Source organism: Archocentrus centrarchus, chromosome 8 (assembly GCF_007364275.1).
Source record: "Archocentrus centrarchus isolate MPI-CPG fArcCen1 chromosome 8, fArcCen1, whole genome shotgun sequence".
Lineage (NCBI taxonomy): Eukaryota > Metazoa > Chordata > Actinopteri > Cichliformes > Cichlidae > Archocentrus > Archocentrus centrarchus.
In genome coordinates this window covers 809,840-833,907 of record NC_044353.1, presented here as the reverse complement: position 1 = coordinate 833,907, position 24,068 = coordinate 809,840, and the positions used below count along the sequence as shown (strand labels likewise).

General features: G+C 44.1%; 1 protein-coding gene across 1 annotated transcript; it reads left to right on the top strand.

Moving 5' to 3' along the window:
* Positions 1-16,175: 16,175 nt before the first annotated feature.
* Positions 16,176-20,032, top strand: LOC115784847 (uncharacterized). Its single transcript, XM_030736210.1, has 5 exons — positions 16,176-16,191; positions 17,530-17,702; positions 17,789-17,899; positions 18,304-18,435; positions 18,698-20,032. The coding sequence occupies exons 1-5, from the start codon at positions 16,176-16,178 to the stop codon at positions 18,893-18,895; spliced, it is 630 nt and encodes a 209-aa protein (XP_030592070.1). The 3' UTR covers positions 18,896-20,032.
* Positions 20,033-24,068: the final 4,036 nt, after the last annotated feature.

Here is a 24,068-nt window from a genome sequence, read left to right as displayed (position 1 = left end):
CCCGACACAGGGGGAACAGAATTTCACAGAACAGAATTTCGCACGACACCGGTTCACGGATATGTCAAGTGGCTGGAGTATTTTGGTTAATATGTTAATAATTTCACATTTAAGTCGCTCCGGAGTATAAGTCGCACCCCCGGCCAAACTATGAAAAAAAGTGCAACTTATAGTCCAGAAAATACGGTACACACATTTAGCATGTAGTTGATTGTTGAATATATTTCTTTAAACCAGGGTTATAATAGTTTTGGATTTTTCAATTCAATTTTATTTATATAGCGCCAAATCACAACAAACAGTTGCCTCAAGGAGCTTTATATTGTGGGTAAAGACCCTCCAATAATACAGAGAAAACCCAACAGTCAAAACGACCCCCTATGAGCAGCACTTGGTGACAGTGGGAAGGAAAAACTCCCTTTAACAGGAAGAAACCTCCAGCAGAACCAGGCTCAGGGAGGGGGGGTCATCTGCTGAGGGGAGAGAGACAGAGATTAATAATAACTAATGATTAAATGCAGAGTGGAGTATAAACAGAGTGCAACATGGGAACCTCCCAACAGCCTAGGTCTATAGCAGCATAAATTAAGGGAGATATGAGGTAAAAACAGTTTGTCTAGTTCTAACAAGCTTGAACGCCAGTGTTTGTGTGACCACCTCTATTCTCTCTGAGGCAGCTTCCTGTCATTGCTGTCAGCAGTCTGCTGAATCCTTCAAAACTCTTTGGATGTTTCTGCCTTTGGTTCTGTTTTCTGTCAGGATGATCCCACACTGGCTCTGGGGAGGTGTGTGTGTGTGTGTTTGTGTGTGTTCAGCCTGTGTACAGATGAAACCCCACTGCAGTAAAAGCCTCTCGGCTGCACAGGTTGTGATTCAGTGTTGGGCGTGTTGTGACACGTTGATGATTTAACTCTGTCTGCCACTTTCACATGAACAAACTGTTTCCTGTTTCACAATAAGACTCAGGCTGACGTTAATGAAATTACTATGATTTCAAAGGCGTTCTTTCAGGAACTGCGTCGTTATTTTTAGTGACAAATATTTTCAGCAGCATTCCTCTGAACTCCTTCCAATGATGGAAAGTCCTGATGATGCAATCAGCTGGACTACCGCAGCCTGATGTCACGCCGAGTCACTCCGGGTGGCATTGTCATGCTGTGAGCTCGGGCTCAGAGATCTGTGGAGTCACAATCAAGCACTGAAAGAATCAGTTCAGAGGATCAGGGAAGGCTGGATCCACAGGTGACAGGTGTGCAGACCTGTCCAAACACTCACTGAGGAACCGCTGAGTTAAAAACGGCCCAAATTTGAGCTCCGGTGAAATGCAGCTGTTCCCCAGCTGTTTCAATAAAGTTTAATATCCAAGAGCATTCATGAGATTCAGCTGAGGTAGAAGTTCACAGGATGTTAGCCCGTTAGCTTCCATCTAAAGCTGATATACCATGACTGCAGGATGTCCAGCTGTGGTAGACTACAGCAGCCAAGTTTGGAGGGTTGGTGAAACTGACAGATGATTAAGATCCTCAGCTTCCTGTTCACACTGAGATAGTGCTGCAGGCCGTTTGAACATAAAATCTGATTCACCACACTTACATTCCAGATATCTGAAACTGATTTATGACTAGACGTATTAGTAAATTAAGATATCTCTAATTACATTCTGACTGGTAGAAATGACGTCAGATTTACATCAAGTTGAATGGAGGCTTCAATTCAGGATATCTTCAATGAATTACTATCTGAAACACATATTTCAGATAACTACAATTAAATTACTGACTAGTCAGAAAGTTCTCTTTTTTCCAACTAGTCATAATTCTAATTAAAGATATCTTGAATGTATTTTTAGATAGGGGATATATAGTTTTGACTATTGCAAATTAAATTCTAGATATCTTGAAAGCAAATAACGACTCAGCAAAACTAAATTAGAGATATCTAGAACTGTAATTTTGACTAGTCAAAATGCCTTGACTAGTCATAATTACGTTTGAGATATCTTAAATTGTAATTACGGATATGTGACCTGTCAAATGACGAATCTGGGGACGTTATTTGAGATATCTTGAAAGGAATTTTGACTCATCAAAATGTAATTGAAGATATTTTAAATTACCATTCTGGATAGTCAAAATGTAGTTTTAGATATCTGAAATGTAATGATGGATAGTCAGACAAACGGATTTTATGTTAAAACACCTTGCCATTTGTACAGTAATGTTTGTGTTAGTTTACCTGTCAGAAACAAGCTCTCATGGATGATGTTTGCTGAGTGCCACCATTTCAGTGATGTTAGCTAACGAGTGAAGCCAACAGGAGCAGCTACAGTACGTTGGCTCCTATTTGTTCTCACATTAATATCAGCGTTTATTCTGAATAATAAACCTCTGTATGAAGTGAATCATCTGTAAACGTTTCAGCTGTTTTGGACGAAAAAATCTTTTTGATTTAATTTGAAGCCTGATTTGAACTTTTGGACAGAGGCCATTTTTATTTATTTATTTGCACATTATATTTTTATTTAAAAATAAAAATTGCTTTCAATTTAATTTTCATTGTTTATTTGATATTTATTGTGATGTCACATTAATGTTAAAAATACATTTAATTAGTTTCAAACCCGTATTTTTATGGGTCGTTATTTTAATTGTGAGAAGAGAACAAGGTGATGTTAACAGGTGGGCAGGCTTGAACAGGTGAGGGAAGACTGAAATAATCATTGACTAATCGATAAAATAATTGACAGATTATTCAACTAAAAAAATAATCTTTAGTTGCAGCCCTACTCTGAGAGGGACTCTTTTCTGAACTTCAAATATTTGAACAGTTCAGAAAAGTCAGTTTTGGTTCAGCTGATCCAAAATGCTGCAGCTAGAGTACTGACAGGGACTAGAAAGGGAGAGCAGATTATCCCCAGCTTTTGACCCCTCAGTCTCTATTCATCGCTCTACTGCTTTGCACCAGTTTGAGCCTCTCACTCTGTCTTCCTTACATGAGACTGTCGGTCACCTGAAGCCCTCAGAGGCTCTCCGAGCTTGAATGTGCAACAATTCAAGCACTGATCAAAAAACCTGGTCTTGATCCCTTTGTTTGATCCAATTATAGGAACATTTCTAAGCTTCCTTTTCTGTCTTAAATCCTAGAGAAAGTTGTTTTTAGCCAATTGAAAGCCTTCCTAGATGAAAATAAAATCCTTGAGGTCTTTCAGTCTGGCTTTAAACCTCTTCATAGTACTGAATCTGTGTTGCTGAGGGTTTTTAATGATATTCTTTTAGCTACAGATGCAGGAGACTACGTGGTTTTACTTCTCTTAGATTTGACAGCCGCCTTCGACACTGTGGATCATAGTATTTTAATTTCTCGTTTAAAGCAGTATGTGGGTTTCCAAGGCACTGTCTTGAAGTGGCTTAGGTCATATTTGGCTGATAGATCTTTTTATGTTAACCTAGGCGATTTTAGATCATCCCCTGCTCCTTTGTTGTGTGGGGTACCACAGGGTTCGATACTTGGACCTCTGTTGTTTTCTTTATATCTACTCCCCCTCGGCTCCATCCTTAGAAAGCATAAAATTGCTTTCCATTGCTATGCGGATGATACACAGATTTATATGCCCCTAAATTGTAAGGAAGCCAACTCTGTACAGATTTTAATTAAGTGTCTTGATGAAATTAAATCTTGGATGGCTCTAAACTTTCTGAATTTTAATGAAAAACAGATGGAGGTTGTTTTTGCCCCTAGTGCCACTGGTGGATTTCCTCCGTGGACCTGGGTCCATTATCTGTCCCAAATTTGGGTTTTTTTATGATGGATGAGAGTTTTAAGTTGGAGGGTCAGATCAGTGCAGATCTAGTTTCTTTTATTTGAGGCAGCTGGTGAAGATAAAAAATATTTTATCAAAAAAACACTTTGCAGTAGTGATCGATGCCTTTATCACAGCTAGGCTGGATTACTGCAACCTATTTGCAATTTGTATACTTGTATATTGTCTTATAGTTTTTATACTTATTTGTTTTTTTTTTTTGTTTTTTTTCTGTAAGCACGAAGTACCGCAGCAATTTCCTAATGCTGTGAACCTGTTCACCCATATGGCAATAAAAACCTTCTGATTCTGATTCTGATTCTGATTTGTCTTCCCTATCTCGTCTACAGCTGGTTCAAAACGCTGCTGCGTGGCTCCTGACGGGCTCACAGCAGAGGGAGCGTATTATTCCTGTTCTATCCTCACTGCACTGGCTGCACGTCCATTTTAAAGTGTTTTTATTTGTTTTTAAGTCATTACATGGCCTTGCTCCACCTTATCTCTCTGAGTTGCTGCACCTACATGCTCCTTCCCGGTCACTCAGATCAGCTGACCAGCTGCACCTCGATGTGCCGAGGACACAGTGGAGGCTCAGAGGAGACCTTTGCTGTAGCAGCTCCTAAACTCTGGAATTCACTGCCATTGGGCATCAAACAGGCCTCGTCATTGGCCAGTTTTAAATCTGCTCTTAAGACCTATCTTTTTCATTTGGCCTTTGACTAGTACAAGTATTTATTTTATTATTCTCTTTATGTATAAAAAATGTTATTTTTAAATGACCTTTTTTAAATTTTATATTCTTTTTTCCTGATGTGTTTTATGTACAGCACTGGTTACTGTTTTTAAAGTGCTTTATAAATAAACGTGACTATTTTTAAGATTAGGCTTCAAACTTTATGGTAAAGCTTTCTCTGTATTATTGCAGGGTCTTTACCTGCAGTATAACGCACCTCCAGGCGACTGTTTGTTGTGATTTGTTGTTATATAAATGAAATTGAATTGAATAAGGAAGAACATGCAGGTGTTCACACACACACACACACACACACACACACACACACACACACACACACACACACACACACACACACACACACACACACACACACACACACACACACACATTAAGTCAACAGATCAAATTTCAGCTCTTTTCACCTTTTCAGACCCTTTCTCACCTTTGACCTGTCATGGAGTCAAAGTTCACACAGATTCTGAAGTTTAACAGAGCCGACTTTTCTTTATTTACATGAAACTGAAGAGAAACATCCAGAAACTGAATCTTTCAAAGAAATAAAATTAAACTCAGAACCAAACCCGAGCAAACCCTGTGCTCACCTGCTGCAGAGGAGGTCAGCAGGTGAGCCTCCTCTCACGACCCGCCTCACACACAAAGACAGAAAGAGGCGCTGAAGCAGGCGGAGTGGGCGGGGTCATTACAGACCTGTGCTAAAACCACAATCTGATACACCCGAATGCAACATGAACCTGAGCACCATCAGAAGCATCATACACAGCAGGAAACACAAAAGAAAGAAAGAAGTGTTGAAATCTGACTTGTTGACTGAAGGAGTGTGTGTCTGTGTGTGTGTGTTGCGGTCACTGATTAACTGTTTACTTCCTCTTGTGTCATCGTGTTTCTGCTTTTTAAGAAATCCTGGACAGAGGAGTCAGAAGAAAAGTGCTTCCTCATGAGCTGCAGAGCAGAAGTTTGTGGACACCTACACAGCCTCAGATCGGAGCAGAAATTCCTGATGAGTGGAAAGCTGCTGTTGTTCATCCTCTTTTAAGGGTGGTAATCAAGTTGCTGTTAACTGCTGTAGACCTTCATCCATTCTTCATGTGTATCAAAGGTCTTTGGAGGAGAGTATAACCTCTTGCCATGCCCAGTCTGGTTTCTGGACACGGATGTATTACAGCTGATTAAAGGTTCTTAATGATAGAACCTCAGCATTAGATTCTAAGGAGCAGTGTGCAGCCATATTTATTGACTTATCCAAAGCCTTTGACTCTATTGATCATGTCATCCTATTCCAAAGATTAGACTGTATCACTGACATGGTTTTCTACTTATAACCGGTCGCAGCAGGTAAAAATTGATTCTCATGTTTCACAGCCGCTTCCTCTTCTTACTGCTGTGCCTCAGGGCTCAGTTCTTGGTCCAACCCTTTTTTTGATATTTATTAATGATATTCTGCAATCTGTTGCTGGGGCTTCGGTCCATCTGTATGCTGATGATACAGTTTCTAATGCAACCGGTCCCACTGCTGACGAGGTGCCTTCTGTGAAAATACAGCTGGCCCATACTGAGCTGAATTAGTTTTTTAATGTTAAGAAAACCACAGTCATGCGGTTCGGTCATGGGAATGGGGCCTCCTCACCCTCGATGGATTTCCTCACTATCCGGTCTTTAAGTGATGACGTAGAATTCCATTTCCGGGTCCAAACTCTCCTGGGTTCAATACTCAGCAATGCTGTGTCCCTCGTTGTTTTGACCGATCCGAATGTAATAGTGAACAGTCACTGGGCTGCCATTGCTGTCCATTTATGGGCATCTGGACCCAGAAATGACGTCGGACTTAAAGACCGGATAGAGCAGGGGTCTTCAACTCCAGGCCTCAAGGGCTGGTGTCCTGCAGGTGTTAGATGTGTTCCTGATCCAACACACCTGAATCAAATGGCTGAATTACCTCCTCAGTATGCAGTCAAGTTCTCCAGAGTCCTGCTAATGATGTCTATATTTGACTCAGGTGTGTTGAAGCAGAGACACATCTAAAACCTGCAGGACACCGGCTCTCAAGGCCTGGAGTTGAGGATCCCTGCCACAGAGGGTGATACTATAGGACAGGTAACAGACCTTGGTTTGGTGAGTTTGCTTTCGCTGCTCTGACTGGAACTAGTTTCAGAAACATTGAGACTGACAACGTTTGAATTTTTAATTTGAAAAACTTTTTAAGGATGTTTGTAGATGTTATTACTCAGTGTGGTTACTGTGACAAACAATATAAGATTATTGTTTGTTGTGTTTTGTGTATTGTTTTGTTATTCATTGCTCTGTATTGTCTGTTTGAGTCTCCCCTTTTTCCAGGCCGCAGTTGTAGATAAAAAATTGTTCTTCATCTGTTTGCCTGGTTAAATAAAGGTTTTAATAAACGTGAGCGGCTGCAGAGGAGCAGAGCTGTGCACACAGGCTGCTCCAGCTGCTCTGCAGAGAACAGACTTTAAGATGACTTCCAAACGGAGGGAATCGCTGCAGAGACAAAAACACACCAACACAGCCAAAATGTTGGGTCTGCATGAGCTGTTCTCCAGAGGTGGCAAAGTACTGACATTCCATACTTAAGTAGAAGTACAAGTACTTGTGTTAAAAAATACTTTGGTAAAAGTCGAAGTACTGGTTCAACTTCTTTACTGCAATAAAAAAGTACAGGCTCTGAAATGTACTCAAAGTAAGGAAGTAAAAGTAGTTTTTGGAGGACGTTTCTACCTGCTATTTTTCTGTAAAGTTGACTGAACCTCATTATATATTATTGTAATAATATAAAATAATATCACATGAGAATACAAACATTACTCCAATCTAAATTTTAATCCTAATGAATGCTCTCAGCTTGAATCTGTTATAGGACACAAACTGTGAAAGTGAATTTAAACACAGCTCTGTTCTCTGTGTCCTCCATAGTAGACGGTGACTGTGCCTCCACCTAAACACCAACATGAGGATACTCAGGGGTTACAGTGGGATTCAGAAGGTGGAGGAACCCTAAGATCAGCTGTAGTGGCTCTGCATGGGGAGAAGAACCACAGCTTTCTATTGTAGCTGCAGTAAATAACCACCATCTAGTGAAAATGCCTTTAATGACACTCCAGCAGCTGACAGAACCACTGGTAATATTCAGACTTAATTTTACACCTTTTTCTACAACAGAGGTTGCTAAAGCTCTTAAAGACCTTGATCCTAATAAATCACCAGGACCAGATAATTTGGAGCCGTTGTTTTTAAAATTGGCATCTGACATTGTAGCAGCCCCAGTGTGCTACATTTTTAATCTTACTTTATTGACCAATGTAATTCCAAAAGTCTGGAAATCTGCATTTGTTATCCCCCTTTTGAAAGGAGGGGATCCAACTATTTTAAACAATTATAGGCCTATTTCTAAACTGTCTGTTCTGGCTAAGGTTCTTGAATTTCTTGTCAGTGAACAAGTAAAAGAATACCTCACCACTAATTCTATCCTATTGATTTCGCAGTCCTTCTCTGTGAATCGCCACCTTATCGTGGTGGAGGGGTTTGTGTGTCCCAGTGATCCCAGGAGCTATGTTGCCCGGGGGCTTGTCTCCCTGGTAGGGTCTCCCATGGCAAACTGGTTCTGGGTGAGGGTCCAGACAAAGAGCGGTTCAGAAGACCCCTATGTTTGTAACAGCAAGGGAACAGTTTACCCTGCCCGGGATAGGGTTACCTAAGAGTGGAGGAATGGTCACAGTAAGCTGACAGACGTATTGTGATTTGGTTTCTTATTTTTATTTGGTTTCATCTTATAGGAAGCAGTTCCTGCACAACTCTGAATCAATAAAAGCCGGTACGATCCTCTGCAGAGGTAAGAATCAGAAACAAAGCAGCAGTATTCAATGTGTGGAGGAGAGAAGAACTTCAAATGTTTCTACTCTTATTTATTTTCACCTTTATTTTCCACAGACTGTGTTCGCCTCACAACGCGAGTGTGAGTGTTCCTAATGCGTGGACCGTGATATAATTATGTGTAAGTATCTATTGGTGTTGTTTGTGTGTTTTTGCCTGGATATGTTTATGTATACACTGTGTTTATGCTCTTTATTTACAATGTACAAAAATGTTTTCCAGCTTCTTGTTAAACCTACAGACGGTCCGCCGCAGCTTCCCCTACAGTCAGCCTCACGTTCAGGAAAAGGCGGCAGCCATTAAAAATCCTGCCCGGTGACGTGCAAGAAGGAAGCCGGTAAGACGTGTTGGATTGTTTTGTTGGTCTGCTGTATTTGTGTAGTTAGCTTGGAAATGCAGTTTTATTTTTGGGAAATATTACTTATTGTTTTTTTTAACTTTATATAAAATCTGGCTTCTTTTGAACAACCCAAAATGTCTATAAAAAGATGATGCAGTGAAGGTGAAAATAATTAACACTGAATGTTTATAGTTTCAGCAGCTGTAACATTTTGGGACCTAAAGATAAAAAGTGTATAATCAGTTTAAAGGTGCCTCAAGGGTTAATGACCAAAATCACTGAAGTACTTTTATCAATGTTACATGTTTTTAAAGTACTTGTTCATTTGTCTTTTATTCACAGGATGCAGGAGTGTCATCAAAAACCATTGTTTTTGATGACAAAGATGGGCTGATTAATTTTTTTTTTTGCATTCAGGGTCTTATCTGCTATGTGTGCATTCAAAGTCAAGAGACTCAAACTTTCAGTGTAGTTTCCTGATTTTTCACAATGATTCATATAGTTTCATAATGACTTAATGTGTGCTCTGTGTCAACAGCTGCTGGAGGCGAGGACGAGTGACCTGGCAGTGAAGGAGGTTACCTTCTGGGACGGTGTCACCACTGACCTCATGTTGGATGAGGAGGATGGCGTCTCAGAGGGCGTGTCGGGCTGGATTAAGACCCCATAATGTTTTTGTATTCTTATATATGATGTGTGTGTGCGTGTGTGTGTGTGTGTGTGTGTGTGTGTGTGTGTGTGTGTGTGTGTGTGTGTGTGTGTGTGTGTGTGTGTGTGTATGTGTATGTGCATATTGCTTTGTAAATAAAAACAAAAAAAAATATTCAAACTTGTGCCTCACAATTTGTTTCTCTTAATTGAATTCCTTTTAGTTGAGGTTATTAGCATGGCATGAATACAACATAACATACAAGGTATATCACAGAAATAATAATTAAAAATAATTTTTATTACTGGGTTATTATTTATTAGGGAGGGGCTTACCCAGGCCTGTCTTTATTAAGGCCAATGGGGGACAGATCTACCAGCCAATCACATGTGAGTGCTGAATTGTGATGGCATTTTTTTCATCCAATGACAGAGAAGCCACGTGGGTCTGTTGCCGCTGCTTTGGCTTGCAGCGCTGATATTCATATGTAAAGTAGAGTCGTTAACACCTCCTGCTGGCCGGCTCCCCCCATACCTTTACCCCCCGCTGATTCTGGTGGTACGTAAACGAGCATATCCGTCTCAGGGGAACGAAAATGCGCATCCCTGTATGCTGACGAAAGCTGCCGTTTACTAGCGGCGCCTGCGTCAGTATACGGGGACGAATATGCTTCTTTTCGTGCAGTGCGGGGTACTGGAGAGTGCTCCATCTGGTGACTCCATAGTCTTGCTGGGAGACTTCAACGCTCACGTGGGCAATGACAGTGAGACCTGGAGGGGCATGACTGGGAGGAACAGCCTGCCCGATCTGAACCCGAATGGTGTTTTGTTGTTGGACTTCTGTGCAAACCACAGTTTGTCCATAACGAACACCATGTTCGAACATAAGGATGTCCATAAGTGCACATGGCACCAGGACACCCTAGGTCGCAGGTCGATTTTGTAATCGTATCATCAGGTCTGCGGCCGTATGTTCTGGACACTCGGGTGAAGAGAGGAGCTGAGCTGTCAACTGATCACCACCTGGTGGTGAGTTGGATCAGGTGGCGGGGGAAGATGCTGGACAGACCTGGCACACCTAAACGTATTGTGAGGGTGCGCTGGGAACGCCTGGCAGAAGCCCCAGTCTGGGAGATCTTCAACTCCCACCTCCGGCAGAACTTCGACAGCATTCCGAGGGAGGCTGAGGACATTGAGTCCGAATGGACCATGTTCCACACCAGGCTGCTGCTCAGAGCTGTGGCTGCAAGGTGGTTGGTGCCTGTCATGGTGGTAACCCCCGAACCAGATGGTGGTCACCGGGGGTGAAGGGAGCCATCAAGCTGAAGAAAGAGTCCTGTTGGGCTTGGTTAGCCTGTGGGACTCCAGAGGCAGCTGACAGGTATCGGGAGGCCAAGTGGAATGCAGCTCGGGCAGTGGCCGAAGCAAAAACTCGGGTGTGGGAGGAGTTCGGTGAGGCTATGGAAAAACTCTTTTGGACGGCACGAAGTGATTCTGGCAAACCGTCAGGCAACTCAGGAGGGGAAAGCAGTGCTCCACTCACACGGTTTATAGTGTGGATGGGGTGCTGCTGACTTCAAATGAGGCTATAGTCGGACGGTGGAAGGAATACTTTGAGGACCACCTGAATCCCACTGACATGCCTTCTGTAGTGGAAGCAGAGTCTGGGGACAAGGGAGATGACTTGAACATCACTGGGGGTGAGGTCACTGAGGTAGTTAAACAACTCCTTGGTGGCAGGGCCCCTGGGGTGGACGAGATTCGCCCTGAGTTCCTGAAGGCTCTGGATGTTGTAGGGCTGTCTTGGTTGACACACCTCTGCAACAACACGTGGAGATCTGAGGCAGTGCCATTGGATTGGCAGACCGGGGTTGTGGTCCCCATCTTTAAGAAGGGAGACCGGAGGGTGTGCTCCAACTTTCGGGGGATCACACTCCTCAGCCTCCCCGGAAAGGTCTATGCCAGGATGCTGGAAAGGAGGGTCCATCCGTTAGTCGAACCTCAGATTCAGGAGGAACAATGCGGTTTTCGTCCTGGTCACGGAATGCTGGACCAGCTCTTTATCCTCTCAAGGATATTCGAGTGTGCGTGGGAGTTTGCCCAACATGTGCTTTGTGGACTTGGAGAAAGGCATTTGACCGTGTCCCTCGGGGTGTCCTTTGGGAGGTCCTGCGGGAGTATGGGGTGTCTGGCCCATTGTTGCAGGCCATTCAATCTCTGTACAACCGCAGTGAGAGTTTGGTCCATATAGCCGGTAATAAGTCGGATTTGTTTCCTGTGGGTGTTGGACTCCGTCAGGGCTGCCCTTTGTCACCGATTCTGTTCATAATTTTTATGGACAGAATTTCTAGGTGTAGCCAGGTGGCAGAAGGCTTCTTCCTTGGTGGTCTCAGAGTCTCATCTCTGCTCTTTGCAGATGATGCGGTTCTGTTGGCTTCATCAGGGGGGGGCCTCCAGCTCGCAGTGGAACGGTTCGCAGCCGAGTGAAGCGGCCGGCATGAGAATCAGCACCTCTAAGTCTGAGGCCATGGTCCTCAGCCGGAAAAGGGTGGAGTGCCATCTCCGGCTCAGGGACGAGTTCTTGCCCCAAGTGGAGGAGTTCAAGTATCTCGGGGTCTTGTTCACAAGTGATGGGAGAAGGGAACGGGAGGTAGACAGACGGATCGGGGCTGCTTCTGCAGTGACGCTGCACCGGTCTGTCGTGGTGAAGAGGGAGCTTAGCGTAAAAGCGAAGCTCTCGATTTACCGGTCGATCTACGTTCCTACCCTCACCTATGGTCACGAGCTTTGGGTAGTGACCGAAAGAATAAGATTGCGAATACAAGCGGCAGAAATGAGGGTGGCTGGTCTCTCCCTTAGAGATAAGGTGAGGAGTGCGGCCATCCGGGAGGGGCTCAGAGTAGAGCTGCTGCTCCTCCACATCGAAAGGAGCCAGTTGAGGTGGCTCGGGCATCTGCTTAGGATGCCTCCTGGCCGCCTCTTGGGTGAGGTATTCCGGGCATGTCCCACCGGGAGGAGGCCCCCTGGTAGACCCAGGACACGCTGGAGAGATTATATCTCTCGGCTGGCCTGGGAACACCTTGGGGTCCCTCCGGATGGGCTGGAGGAGGTGGCTGGGGAGAGGGAAGCCTGGGCTTCTCTGCTTAGGCTCCTGCCCCCGCGACCCGGCCCCGGATAAGCGGAAGAGAACGGATGGATGGATGGATTTCGCAGTCGGGATTTCGCAAAAAACATAGTACTACCACTGCAGCCTTGAAGGTTATAAATGACATAATTGAAGCCTTAGATAATAAACAATGTTGTCTTTCTCTTTTTATAGACTTTTCTAAGGCCTTTGATACAGTGGATCATGATATTTTAATTGAACGTCTTGTAGCAGCAGGTTTTCTGTACATGCAGTTGGATGGTATCTTAAAGACAGAAGCCAGGCTGTCTACTTAGAGGGTGTTTCCTCTGAGGTTCAGTTTCAGTTCCACAAGGGGGTGCCCCAAGGTTCAGTACTAGACCCTTTGTTATTTACCTTGTATATAAATAATGTTGGAATGAATATCTCAAATGCAGCCATTCATTTTTATGCTGATGACACAGTCATATATTGCTTTGCACCTATGCCTGCAGAAGTGTTTGTACATCTCCAGAATGCATTTGATAGAGTGCAAGAACATCTTTACCAACTGCAGCTTGTTCTAAATGCTGATAAAACAAAACTTATGTTTTTCACTCACTCTAAATCAGCAAGATCAAGGCAGTCTGTCATTGTCACCAGTACTAGTCAACAAATTGAACTTGATTTACAAGGCTGTTCTTCAAATGACTCCACTTTATTTATCATCCCTTTTAATCCAGAATAATAAAGCCTACAGTCTCTGTTCCCAGGACTTTTATCATTTTACTGTTCCCAAGGTCAGAACAGAAATGGGGAAGAAAGCTTTTAGATTTTCTGCTCCAAGTACAGGGAACTTTTTGCAATCAGAGCTTAAGCTCCAAAGTCTGGTATCACTGAAGGTTTTCAAATCAATGATAAATTCCATTACAGCCAGGCTCCAAGAGTGCAAATGTTTTTAACGAGTGTAAATGTTTCATTAGTCTGGCAGACTCTTAACTAATTTTGAAAATTCAATTATTTGTATTTGTATTTTTTTTTTTTTGTATATATTTATGTGATTTTGTGTTAAAACTTTATGTGCTGCCCTTCTTGGCCAGGTCTCTCTTGAAAAAGATTTCTTGGATCTCAATGGGACAAACCTGGTTAAATAAAGGTTATAATCATTTAATCCCTTTGTACCCGATAAGCCGGTGATGGAGAATACATCAGTACGATTGTCTCTTATATGTTATTATTCCTCCGTTTAGGCTCAGATCGTTTGATGATTGATGGAAATTCAAACTTTTCTCTGACGTGTTAAAAAGTAACGAGTCTGTTTGAAAATGTAAGAAGTAGAAAGTACATATACGTGTGTAAACATGTAGGGAGTAAAAGTAAAAAGTACTCAGAAAAATAAATACTCAAGTAAAGTACAGATACCTGAAAAATCTACTTAAGTACAGTAATGAAGTATTTGTACTTCGTTACTTCCCACCTCTGAGTGCAGACATGAACATCACGTGGAGACGTTTCCATGCAGCAGGGCAGAGATGACCTTCTTCTGCTGGACTATCACACCATGAAGGTCTCAGAAAGAAGAAGCAGCTGGCCGACCCCTCAGCTGCGTTTGTCCTGCCAGAGTTTACAAAGATGCATTCAGGGCGAGGTGGACAATATTCAGAGAAAAAATGCAGAAGTTTCAAGATTAAAGTCATAAATTTATGACTTTGTGTGTTTGCCGTAAGGAACTGAGTCTGAGTGGTGCATGTGAACTCGTGCCAGGCTCAGTGTTAGATTAAGAGCCCAGCAGAGGAACGAGGAGACGCTCAGAGGCTACAGTGACAGGAAATGAAGCCTGGCTTTGGATCCAGGAGGCGACCACCAGAATAAATAAGCATTAATGAAGCTCAGCTACTTTAATGTTTTTTATCAAGTGGGGACCAAATGTTCCAGAGTGAAATGAGTCAAACCTTCAGCTGGATAAACTGTGTTTGGGGTTTGGGAGGTTGGAATCCTGCAGAAGCTGCTCCCTGAAGGAGCAAAAGCCATTTATTGTTTTTCAGAGAGTTGATATAGATCTGCACGTATTAATAAGAGGAGTGACTTCTTTCTCTGGTTCTTACGTTCCTGTGCTCTAAGAAAAACATCAATAAAGATATTTGTGAACACTCTGAGCTGGATGGCGAGGCTTCCTGTCGTGGCGCTGCCTGTGACGTCTGCCGGATTCTCCCAGGCTCTCTGCACGCTCTCCATGGAAACATTAACAAACCATAAATCACGAGCCGTGTTTTCCTCTCCCACGTTTTGGAGCAAACTCAGGCTGGAGTTAACCTTGTGGTGAAGGACTTTTATGTTCCTGGCTTTAAATCAGTCACGGGGTTAGTTAGACTAGTTTCACCCTGCACCTGTGTAACCAGCTCCAGGTGAGCCCACAGGTCAGCTGCCAGTGGCTCCTCCAGCTTTTTCCTCTTTGCATGAAACAAACGAGGAGTCTGAGGAGCAGCCAGCCTCCCGGTCACTGCACACGCTCAGACCAAGGAACGAAATGATCTTTTACACACGTTTATTGTGACAACAATGGAAAAACAATAAAACACAAACACATTTAAAGCAAACATGCAGAAAATGAAAACAAAGAAAAGAAGAAATCTGAGATGAGAAGATGAAATATTTCTGATATTTAAGCAGGAAAAAGTTAAATTTAAAAAAGCCTTTTTGTGCATCGTTTAAAGTGGGAATAAATTTGGGAATGTGTTTGCTGGAATAACTGAAAATCCAAATCTGCGCTTTGACTCCAGAATGAAGTGAAACTGCTGACATTACATTGAACGTCTTTGGACACAGAATGATCATAATGACTTATTTCTGTGAGACTCATAGACTGAAGAAACACACTCGTGATCCAGCACTGAAGACTGAAGGGAACAGTCACAGTCACCTGCACAGGTGATAATCAAGGTGACAGCAGGTGAACCGGAGAGGCAGCAACAAGACGAAGGAGCCCTCTGATCTGTTCCTCCTCCAGGGTGCAGGCTGTGTGTGTGTGGTGGGGGATACCAGGAGGTGCACCGTGCAGGGAGCAACACGAGGAGAAATGCCAGAGCTTCAGAATGGCTCCTGCGCATGCCTGAGGTCCTCCCGTGGCTGCAGCCCGGCAGCGTGCAGCTCCTTTCTGCTCAGCAGGAAAAGGCTGAAACAGTGACTGATGTTAAACACTCTGGGCTGTCAGCAGCGTCAGGCTGGTAAATATGATTATTCACAGGTGGAAATCACGGCAGCAGGTAACAGTGGGAATCATAGAGATAAAGACCGACTGTCATCACACAGGAAGCGAAAGCTGAGGAAATCTGAGCTGGGAGCAGCTGCCAGCGGGAAGGTGAATAATCTCTAATTCCCTCAAGTTCTTTGTTCACATCCAAACTTCCCGCACTGAGTCACGCTCTGACCTCACAGCTCTCCTGTGTCTGCGAAGCTCCGCGCGGCTGTGACGCAACAGGTTCGGAGAAGCTTCGTCACTCCGGGTCTGACGGGATGACCGTCAGTGGAAAACCCCACAGGAGCGCGCATAAAAACGCCAAAGCGCCGCAAATGGAAGCAAAAAGAGAGTCCGAGGACCTGCACGGCGGACACGCACCGACACACGGACACACGCAGCCTGACAAACATGAACGCACTCACAGGTAAGAGCCTGCGGCGGAGGGAGGAGGGGCCGCTAAAAGCAGCAGCAATATGCGCGGAGTTTGGTGAAGAGTCAGGGGCGCTTTTCAGAAGTGAACTTTTTTGAGGTGGGAGCTGCAGAGGACTCACCTGAGCCTGGACTCACCTGAGGCTCTGCAGACCGGGGGGTTACCGGGGGCTTGCTGTGGGGTTATTAAAGCTGCAGCGCAGTTAGTAAGCTAGCGTGCAGCCCTCAGACTCACTCGCGCAGATTTTGGGTGTTTCTCCCGGAGACGCAGGGTCGGTACAGCACGCGCAATGGACCGAGTGCGTCACACAGCACGTCTCATTCACCCGTGCACACACACACATAAGTCTATCTAACATCACACACACAGTCACACTGATGAGGAGTTTTGGGGTTCAGTGTCTTGCTCAAGGACACTTTGGCATGCAGACTGGACTGACCTGCTCCACTTCCTGAGCCGCGGCCACCCGCGTGTGATCTGGGTGTGACCGTGGATCACAGGAGGCTTTAAATATATGAACCTATATCCTGACAGCACGCCGAGAAACTGCTTCCATCATTTAATCTGTTCTAACATGCAGCTGAGAACCAGGGCTGATCGTGTCCGTGCATCCATGACAGAATCAGGACCAATATGATCAATTTGATCAGCTGCTGAGTCTGATGGACTCCTCGTCCCGAGCTGTTCTCCACCTGCTGCAGGTTCTGGTTTCACTTCCAGGACCTCCATCAGGAGGAGGAGGAGGAGGGTGACTCTGAGGAAGCCTCAGCAGAGAGCAGCGGTGTCATCGGCCTTCCAGAGTCAGAGTGAGGAACTGGATTCAAATGAAAAGAAACATGATAAAAAAAAGTGCTGCCAAATCCCCCCAGCAGCCCCCCCAAAGGAGGCTTTTCACATGAATCTAACTATTAATCAGTAACTGAGTCAATTGATCAATTGAATCATTGCTCATTGGTTACTAGACACTGATCAGGAGCAAAGAAAGAAACAACTGAAGAAGCATCACAGTTATATTCGGCTTTAAAGCTAACACACACACACACACACACACACAGACTGATATATCTAATATACTGATATATTAGATATATGTAACACCGCTGGAGTCATGGTCAAACGTTGTTTCGTCTCACTTTATACAGTGAACTTGAACTGTAATGGTCTGCAGCTGAATCATTAATGCTTTATTAACACCTTTAGTCTGGACTGAAGCACAAACTGCAGTTTTAACCGGGTTCATTTTCAGGTTCTTTTCTTTCTGCGGTTCATATTGAAGCTGACTGTGTGGCTGTCAGCCCTCCACAGGGGGTCATTAATCTGTTTGTCGTACAGTTGTTGCCCTGCTGCTCTACTTCCTGTTGGCAGCGTTGGTCCAATCAGCTCCCGTCAGCTCGCCGTCCAACCCATCGCAGGCGTTCAGAGAGGCGGCCGGGCGAGCGAAGACGCTGGTGGAGAAAATCCTGAAAGACATCCCTGCCGTCCACACCACCGTCATCACCACCGAGGTACGCACACACCGATTCGCTCCAACCAGCTGCTTCTCCTCCTCCTTCTTCTTCATGGGTTAATAACTGCCTGCTGTCCTCCTCAGGGTTTGACCCTCGACCCCTCCAGTCAGACGACAAACCTGCAGATGATGGTGATGGAGCTGGGAATCCCCGCTGCCCCCGTCCTCAAACCGCTGTCTGAGAGCTTCACACTGGTTAGTCTGCAGTCTGGGTGGTTCTGTGGGTGGTGTTGGGGTCCCTTATGGGTTCTTAGGTTATTCAGAGGCTCTTGGGTTAATTCAAGGGTTCCATTTTTAGTGATGTCTTAGAGGGGTCTGGGCGTTCTTCAGTGGATACTGCAGTATCCTTCAGTTTCACTGTTTCTCCTGTGAGCACCTCTGTAAGGGTTCTTGAGGAGAAGATGCCTCTGAGGAGTTTGTGGGGTCCTTCGGTGGGTCTTCAGCTGACAGCGTGGTTATTCAGGTGGTTCTAGAGAATTCTAGAGAGTTCTTTGGTTCCTTTGTTGACTGTTAAAGAAATTAGAAGATAGTCGAGATGTTCCTGTTGTGGTGGAGTGTGTATGTGGTGATGAATGTGATGTGTTTGCGTTTCCCTGCAGGACATGTGTGTGAGTCGTATGCGGGTGGGGGGCCGGCTGTACCAGGAGCTGCTGGTAGTTCTGTCCAACAAACTGGGCGGACTGCAGGACCTGAGTGCCGACCTGAGAGACCTGCTGACCCACATCAACAAGGTAACACACACACACACACACACACACACACACACACACACACACACACACACACACACACACACACACACACACACACACACACCCTTTGCAGCAGGTACTTTACTGCAGTCAGGTGTGTGTTGAAACCGTCATGACATCACGTTCTTAGGCCCTCGTGCTTCCTTTGGAACAGGAAGCTTTCAGCTTTAGTCATGTGGTCTGTGCTGCTTCTCTGTGATTGGCTGCTTCCTGGTTGCTGACGGTGGCGTGTGTGTTTCAGATGAAGGAGGCGGCTCAGCTGAGCGGCGACTCTTCGGATCAGAACAGCCTGGACTTGGCTTCTCGTCTCCACGGCACCTACGAGATCCAGGTGGCGGCTCACCTGACGCTGACGCAGCTGCGCTCCTTCTGTCACGACCTGATCCGCAGCCTGAGAGCCATCGCCGCCTACAGGCCAGTGGCTGCAGGGACACGTTAAGCTCCGCCCACTGGCAGACACGCAGCGCTGTGTTCCAGGACGCGCAGGATCAGATCTGCTGGGGAGAAACTTTATCGATCGTGGAATTGCTGACAGTCAAACAAAAGCGCAACAGTTTATGTTCTTCATCATCATCTTCTTCGTCTGCTGAGGCATCAGGACGCGTTTCATCACCTGAAACAAACTTTAACTGACAGGATGTTTCAGAATCATCCGCCTTCTCCAGACATTCACGAAGCCGACGTGCTGAAGCTCATTTCTGTTTGTGGCAGCAGAGCAGACGGGACCAAAAATACTCGTCAGTTAATTTTAGATTAAACACAGGATGTTCTGGAGTTTGTGCTCCTCTTCAGCAGCTGCAGGAAAGCACGCAGCCTGACTTTAAGCCTGATGTTTTATTGTGAAGGCTGCCTTTCTGGGCTCAGTTTCCTGTGTTGTGTGTTGCAGCACATCGAGGCACTCTATCAGTCAGGGATCAGCTGGGAAAAGACAGCAGGAATGTGATGAATGCCAGATTTTTCCAGTAAAGAAGAAAAAGAGCTAAGTGCAGGTCTGAACCTGCTCAGCAGCTCGTTCTTCTTCTTCTGCGCCCGAGGTTATTCACACGCTTCTCTGCAGCTGCTCCAATGTGGCGACGCTGCAGAGCAACCTGCAGACGTTTGAGGAGGCAGAACCAGCAGCTCGCCTCCACATCTCCACTTCATCCCAGAGGAGTTTCATTTCAATCCAAACCACGGCTGATCCCTTCTGAGTGGAAACATTTAAAGCTCTGAAACAGCTTCGATGCAACTTTCAGATTTCACCATTTTTACTTTTCAGAACAAATGAGTGCAGAAAATAATCATTCAATCAATAATATTAAAAAGTCTGTGTTAAACAACTGACTCAAATGATGAGGTGACTTCCTGCTGCTGCCACTTCTGAGTAAAAGCTTCAGTAGAACCTGATTGTGCAGCTTTTATTTTGAAGCCACAGCAGCAGGAAATGACTCCATCCTGTCAACAAAGTGCCAAAACACATTTTTATTTATGTGTATTTATTATTTATTTCAAAATTACTTTTTTTTTAAATTCAAAAACAAATACTGTGTTTATAGTGTTTATCTATCATCTCTTTATTTATTGATATTTATTCACTATTTATTAATGTGTTTATTAAGACTTCCTGTTTGTGTTTTCAGCATTGAATCAGTATTAAAATGGTTTTGATAACTTTTTTTAACCTGATTTGCTTCATTTGTTTCACTCGCTGGGATTTGTTTGTTTAGCTTTAGATAAAGGTTGGTTTAAAATCAGCTGAAGCACCTCTGAGTCTTTGATTTATGAGCTTATATGAGAAGTTTGTTGCTGAAACCTCTGAATGAAGCTCAAACTCTGTCGCATTTAATTAGTGGTTAGAGTTATTTATATAGCAGCAAATCACAGCAAACAGTCACCTCAAGGTGTTTTGTATCATAGATCCTACAATAATACAGAGAAAACCCAACAGTCCAAATGACCCCCTATGAGCAGCACTTGGTGACAGTGGGAAGGAAAAACTCCCTTTAAACAGGAAGAAACCTCCAGCAGAACCAGGCTCAGGGAGGGGGGGGGTCATCTGCTGAGGGGGGACAGACAGAGACTAATAATAACTAATGATTAAATGCAGAGTGGGGTATAAACAGAGTGCATTATGAGAACCCCCCCCCAGCAGCCTAGGCCTATAACAGCATAACTAAGGGAGGGTTCAGGGTCACCTGATCCAGCCCTAACTATAAGCTTGATCATAAAGGAAAGTTTTAAGCCTAATCTTAAAAATAGAGAGGGTGTCTGTCTCCTGAATCCAAGCTGAGAGCTGGTTCCACAGAAGAGGGGCCTGAAAGCTGAAGGCTCTGCCTCCCATTCTACTCTTAAGTATCCGAGGAACCACAAGTAAGCCAGCAGTCTGAGAGTGAAGTGCTCTGTTGGGGTGATATGGTACTATGAGGTCTTTGAGATAAGATGGGGCCTGATTATTCAAGACCTTGTAGGTGAGGAGAAGGATTTTAAATTCTATTCTAGATTTAACAGGGAGCCAATGAAGAGAAGCCAATATGGGAGAAATCTGCTCTCTCTTTCTAGTCCCTGTCAGCAGTGGCGGATCTAGGATTTTTATGAGTAAGGGGCCATCAAGGGGCCACAGTATTCATAGAGGGACCAAGTATTTTTGGTAGATGTGGTGATATAAGGACCAATAAAAATGAAAGCCATTACATTAAAGTTATGGTAAATCTTATCACCATGAGGTGTAAGAATTCAGTGAACTTATGTGCCATTTCACTAAATAACAATATCAGACATTTCATACATTACAGCATTAACTGTTGTTGCTCTCCCTAAATGATTTCTGACCTGATGAAAAGGGGCTGGAGGTGCCCTGCTCCTGACCAGCCTCTGGTCTGCTGTGTCCTGCTGCTCTCTCCCTCCTCTCACGCTGCACATCTTCAGCTGCAGACTCACTGTTTGGTCAAAAACTGCTGAATTCCCTCCTGAGACTGACCCTTTCTTTTCATATTCTTCTCTATCACTGCCAAACATTATAGTTAATGTTAACACACAAATGCAAATTAGAAAGAAGTACATGAATTAGTGAAATGCTAACATTCATGTGCAAACACAAGTAGGGCCTCAGTTTTAATTAGTCTTAAATAACTTTGCTTCTTAATTTAATGTTTGTCAGACTGAAGCTATGTGTCAGCTGTGAGTAAAAAGAGATTTATGACTTATCATTACCAACAAACTCCTCAAACTGGCATTGGTTGTCGGTTAAAAAACTTTCTCCATGAGATCGTTCAAATCTTCTTTTTCTTCTGTAAGCTTTATTCCCATTGGACATTCCTATTTGGCTCATTAGCGCTACTGGTGTTTTGGCATGGAATTGCATCCACGTATAATTTGATCCTCGCTCTCGGACAAAGGACAGATGAGCAGTGGCGGTCCTAGCCTGTTTGGCGCCCTGGGCGAGCATCCCCGCCGGCGCCCCCCCCCCCCCCCCCCCACACACACACACACAATAGCGATCGCCGCACTACTACACTTGGGGGGGTAATGAGCGACTGCTGTGTGGTGTATGTAGCTTTCTGCCATGGTCTGACAGACAGGCTTTAACAGAAGGTCCCCCCACCATCACAGGCACACTCAGAATTTCTTTTAAATTTTTATTTGAAAAAACATGGAAGAAACTGAAATATTACACAGCTTCTGCTTACCTTTATCTTTGCTTGTTTCTCCTCTTCTTCTTTTCTCTTTTTCCTAAACTGTGCACCTGATGGCTTTGACCTTTTCCTTTCCATCTGCCACAATTCGCCACCACCACCGCCCATCCCCAGGGTTGTCAGATCTGACTGACAGTTGCCAGCCCAACACAACAAAACCTCCACTGAAACTCATGTTAATAGCACCAGGTGTGATATATATTTAAATATACAAGCTTTGGGTAACTTGTTAAAATTTTGGCTGCTTTTCACCATATTTGGTAGGTTTTTAGGAAGTTTTTATTGTAAAATTATATATCTATATAATTTTATAATTATATAGAAATATCTATATAATATTCCACCCCAATGTGTTCACAAGCTGCCCAATCTGGCAACACTGCGCCATCCACCAACATTTGTCCAAACCGTCTAGATTCGTATTTGTGTTATTTTTTTTATCAGGATTCGGGTTCACACAAATACTGTGATTTAATGACCATATTTACAGTATTATAAATGAAATTGGCTTTGTGTTCTATCAGTTGTGTGCATCTAATTTTATTAGACGCACAGATTCATTCTGTGGAACTTGGGAGGAAAAAAAAAAAAAAAGAGTCAGTTTTGCATATCTCGCAAAAGTTTTGCGAGATCCTGAGTTACTTTTGCGAGATCTCGCAAAACTTTTCAATATTAGGACATACACTTCGCGTTAATCTTGATATGACAGTGTCCGTGAGGATGAAAGGTTTGGCGAGAGACTGCCAGCAAAAGTCACCTTTATTTATAATTCAGCGGTTACTGTTGGCTGTAACCAGGCCCAAACTGTACAGGCATGAATGAATGAACCCGGCTGACAGTCTCACTCTCACGCCATCACTGCTTCACTCGACTCGCACCCCAGGCTGAGAGGAGAAGGGGGCGGGGCAGCGCTGTGTGTGTGACGATCGAGTGAAGCAGTGACAGCGAAACAGAGAGAGAATCCCCCTCCTGCCCTTTTTCTTCTGTTACAACCTGTCAGACCATGGCAGAAAGCTACATGCAATACACAGCAAGCAGAGGGCGCCCATTACCCCACAAGTGGAGCAGTGCGGTAGGCGTTGCTGCGGCGATCGCAATGCGTTGGGGGGAGGGGGGCGGTCATGCCGCCCTAGATGAAATGCCGCCCTGGGCGGCTGCCCATGTCGCCCATATCAGAAACCGCCACTGCAGATGAGTGACAGGACAGGGGCACATCAGGGGGCCAATCAGATTTCAGATGGGGCCAATGCCCCTGTGGCCCCGCCCCTAGAACCGCCCCTGCCTGTCAGTACTCTAGCTGCAGCATTTTGGATCAGCTGAAGGCTTTTCAGGGAGCTTTTAGGACAGCCTGATAATAATGAATTACAATAGTCCAGCCTAGAAGTAATAAATGCATGAATGAGCTTTTCAGCATCACTCTGAGAAAGGATGTTTCTAATTTTAGAAATATTGCGCAAATGCAAAAAAGCGGTCCTACATATTTGTTTAATATGTGCATTGAATGTGTGAGGATTAATTTAGGAAATGTGCAAATGTTGTTCTGTGTGGTTCTAACCTGCTGCCAGGACATTTTATGTTTCTCTACTGAAAGTTCACAGATTTTTCCATGAATAGTAAACCTGAAACTTCTGTAGGTTTACAGAATATCCTTTTGTACTATTTAAGGACATTTCCTTCGACACTAAAAGGAAAAATCAGTTTATTTACAGTATCTTTTCTGTACATTAACAGGCAGTTCCTTTCTCTGTGACTCATTGAATGGTTTTCTTTATATCCTTAAAAATACATTTCTATACTATTACATCCTGTTCATCTTTGTTATTATCTGTAACATCAACATTGATAACACTTAATAACTGGTGCATTTAATGTAGAAATCCCTTTGTTTTCTTCAACTCAAAATCTATACTGAAATATAATGACAGCATCCATCCTTATGTC

Coding starts and splice junctions, on each gene's coding strand:
- LOC115784847 (XM_030736210.1), top strand. Junction 17,703..17,788: donor CCACCGTCATCACCACCGAG/GTACGCACACAC, acceptor TGTCCTCCTCAG/GGTTTGACCCTCGACCCCTC. Junction 18,436..18,697: donor TGCTGACCCACATCAACAAG/GTAACACACACA, acceptor TGTGTGTTTCAG/ATGAAGGAGGCGGCTCAGCT.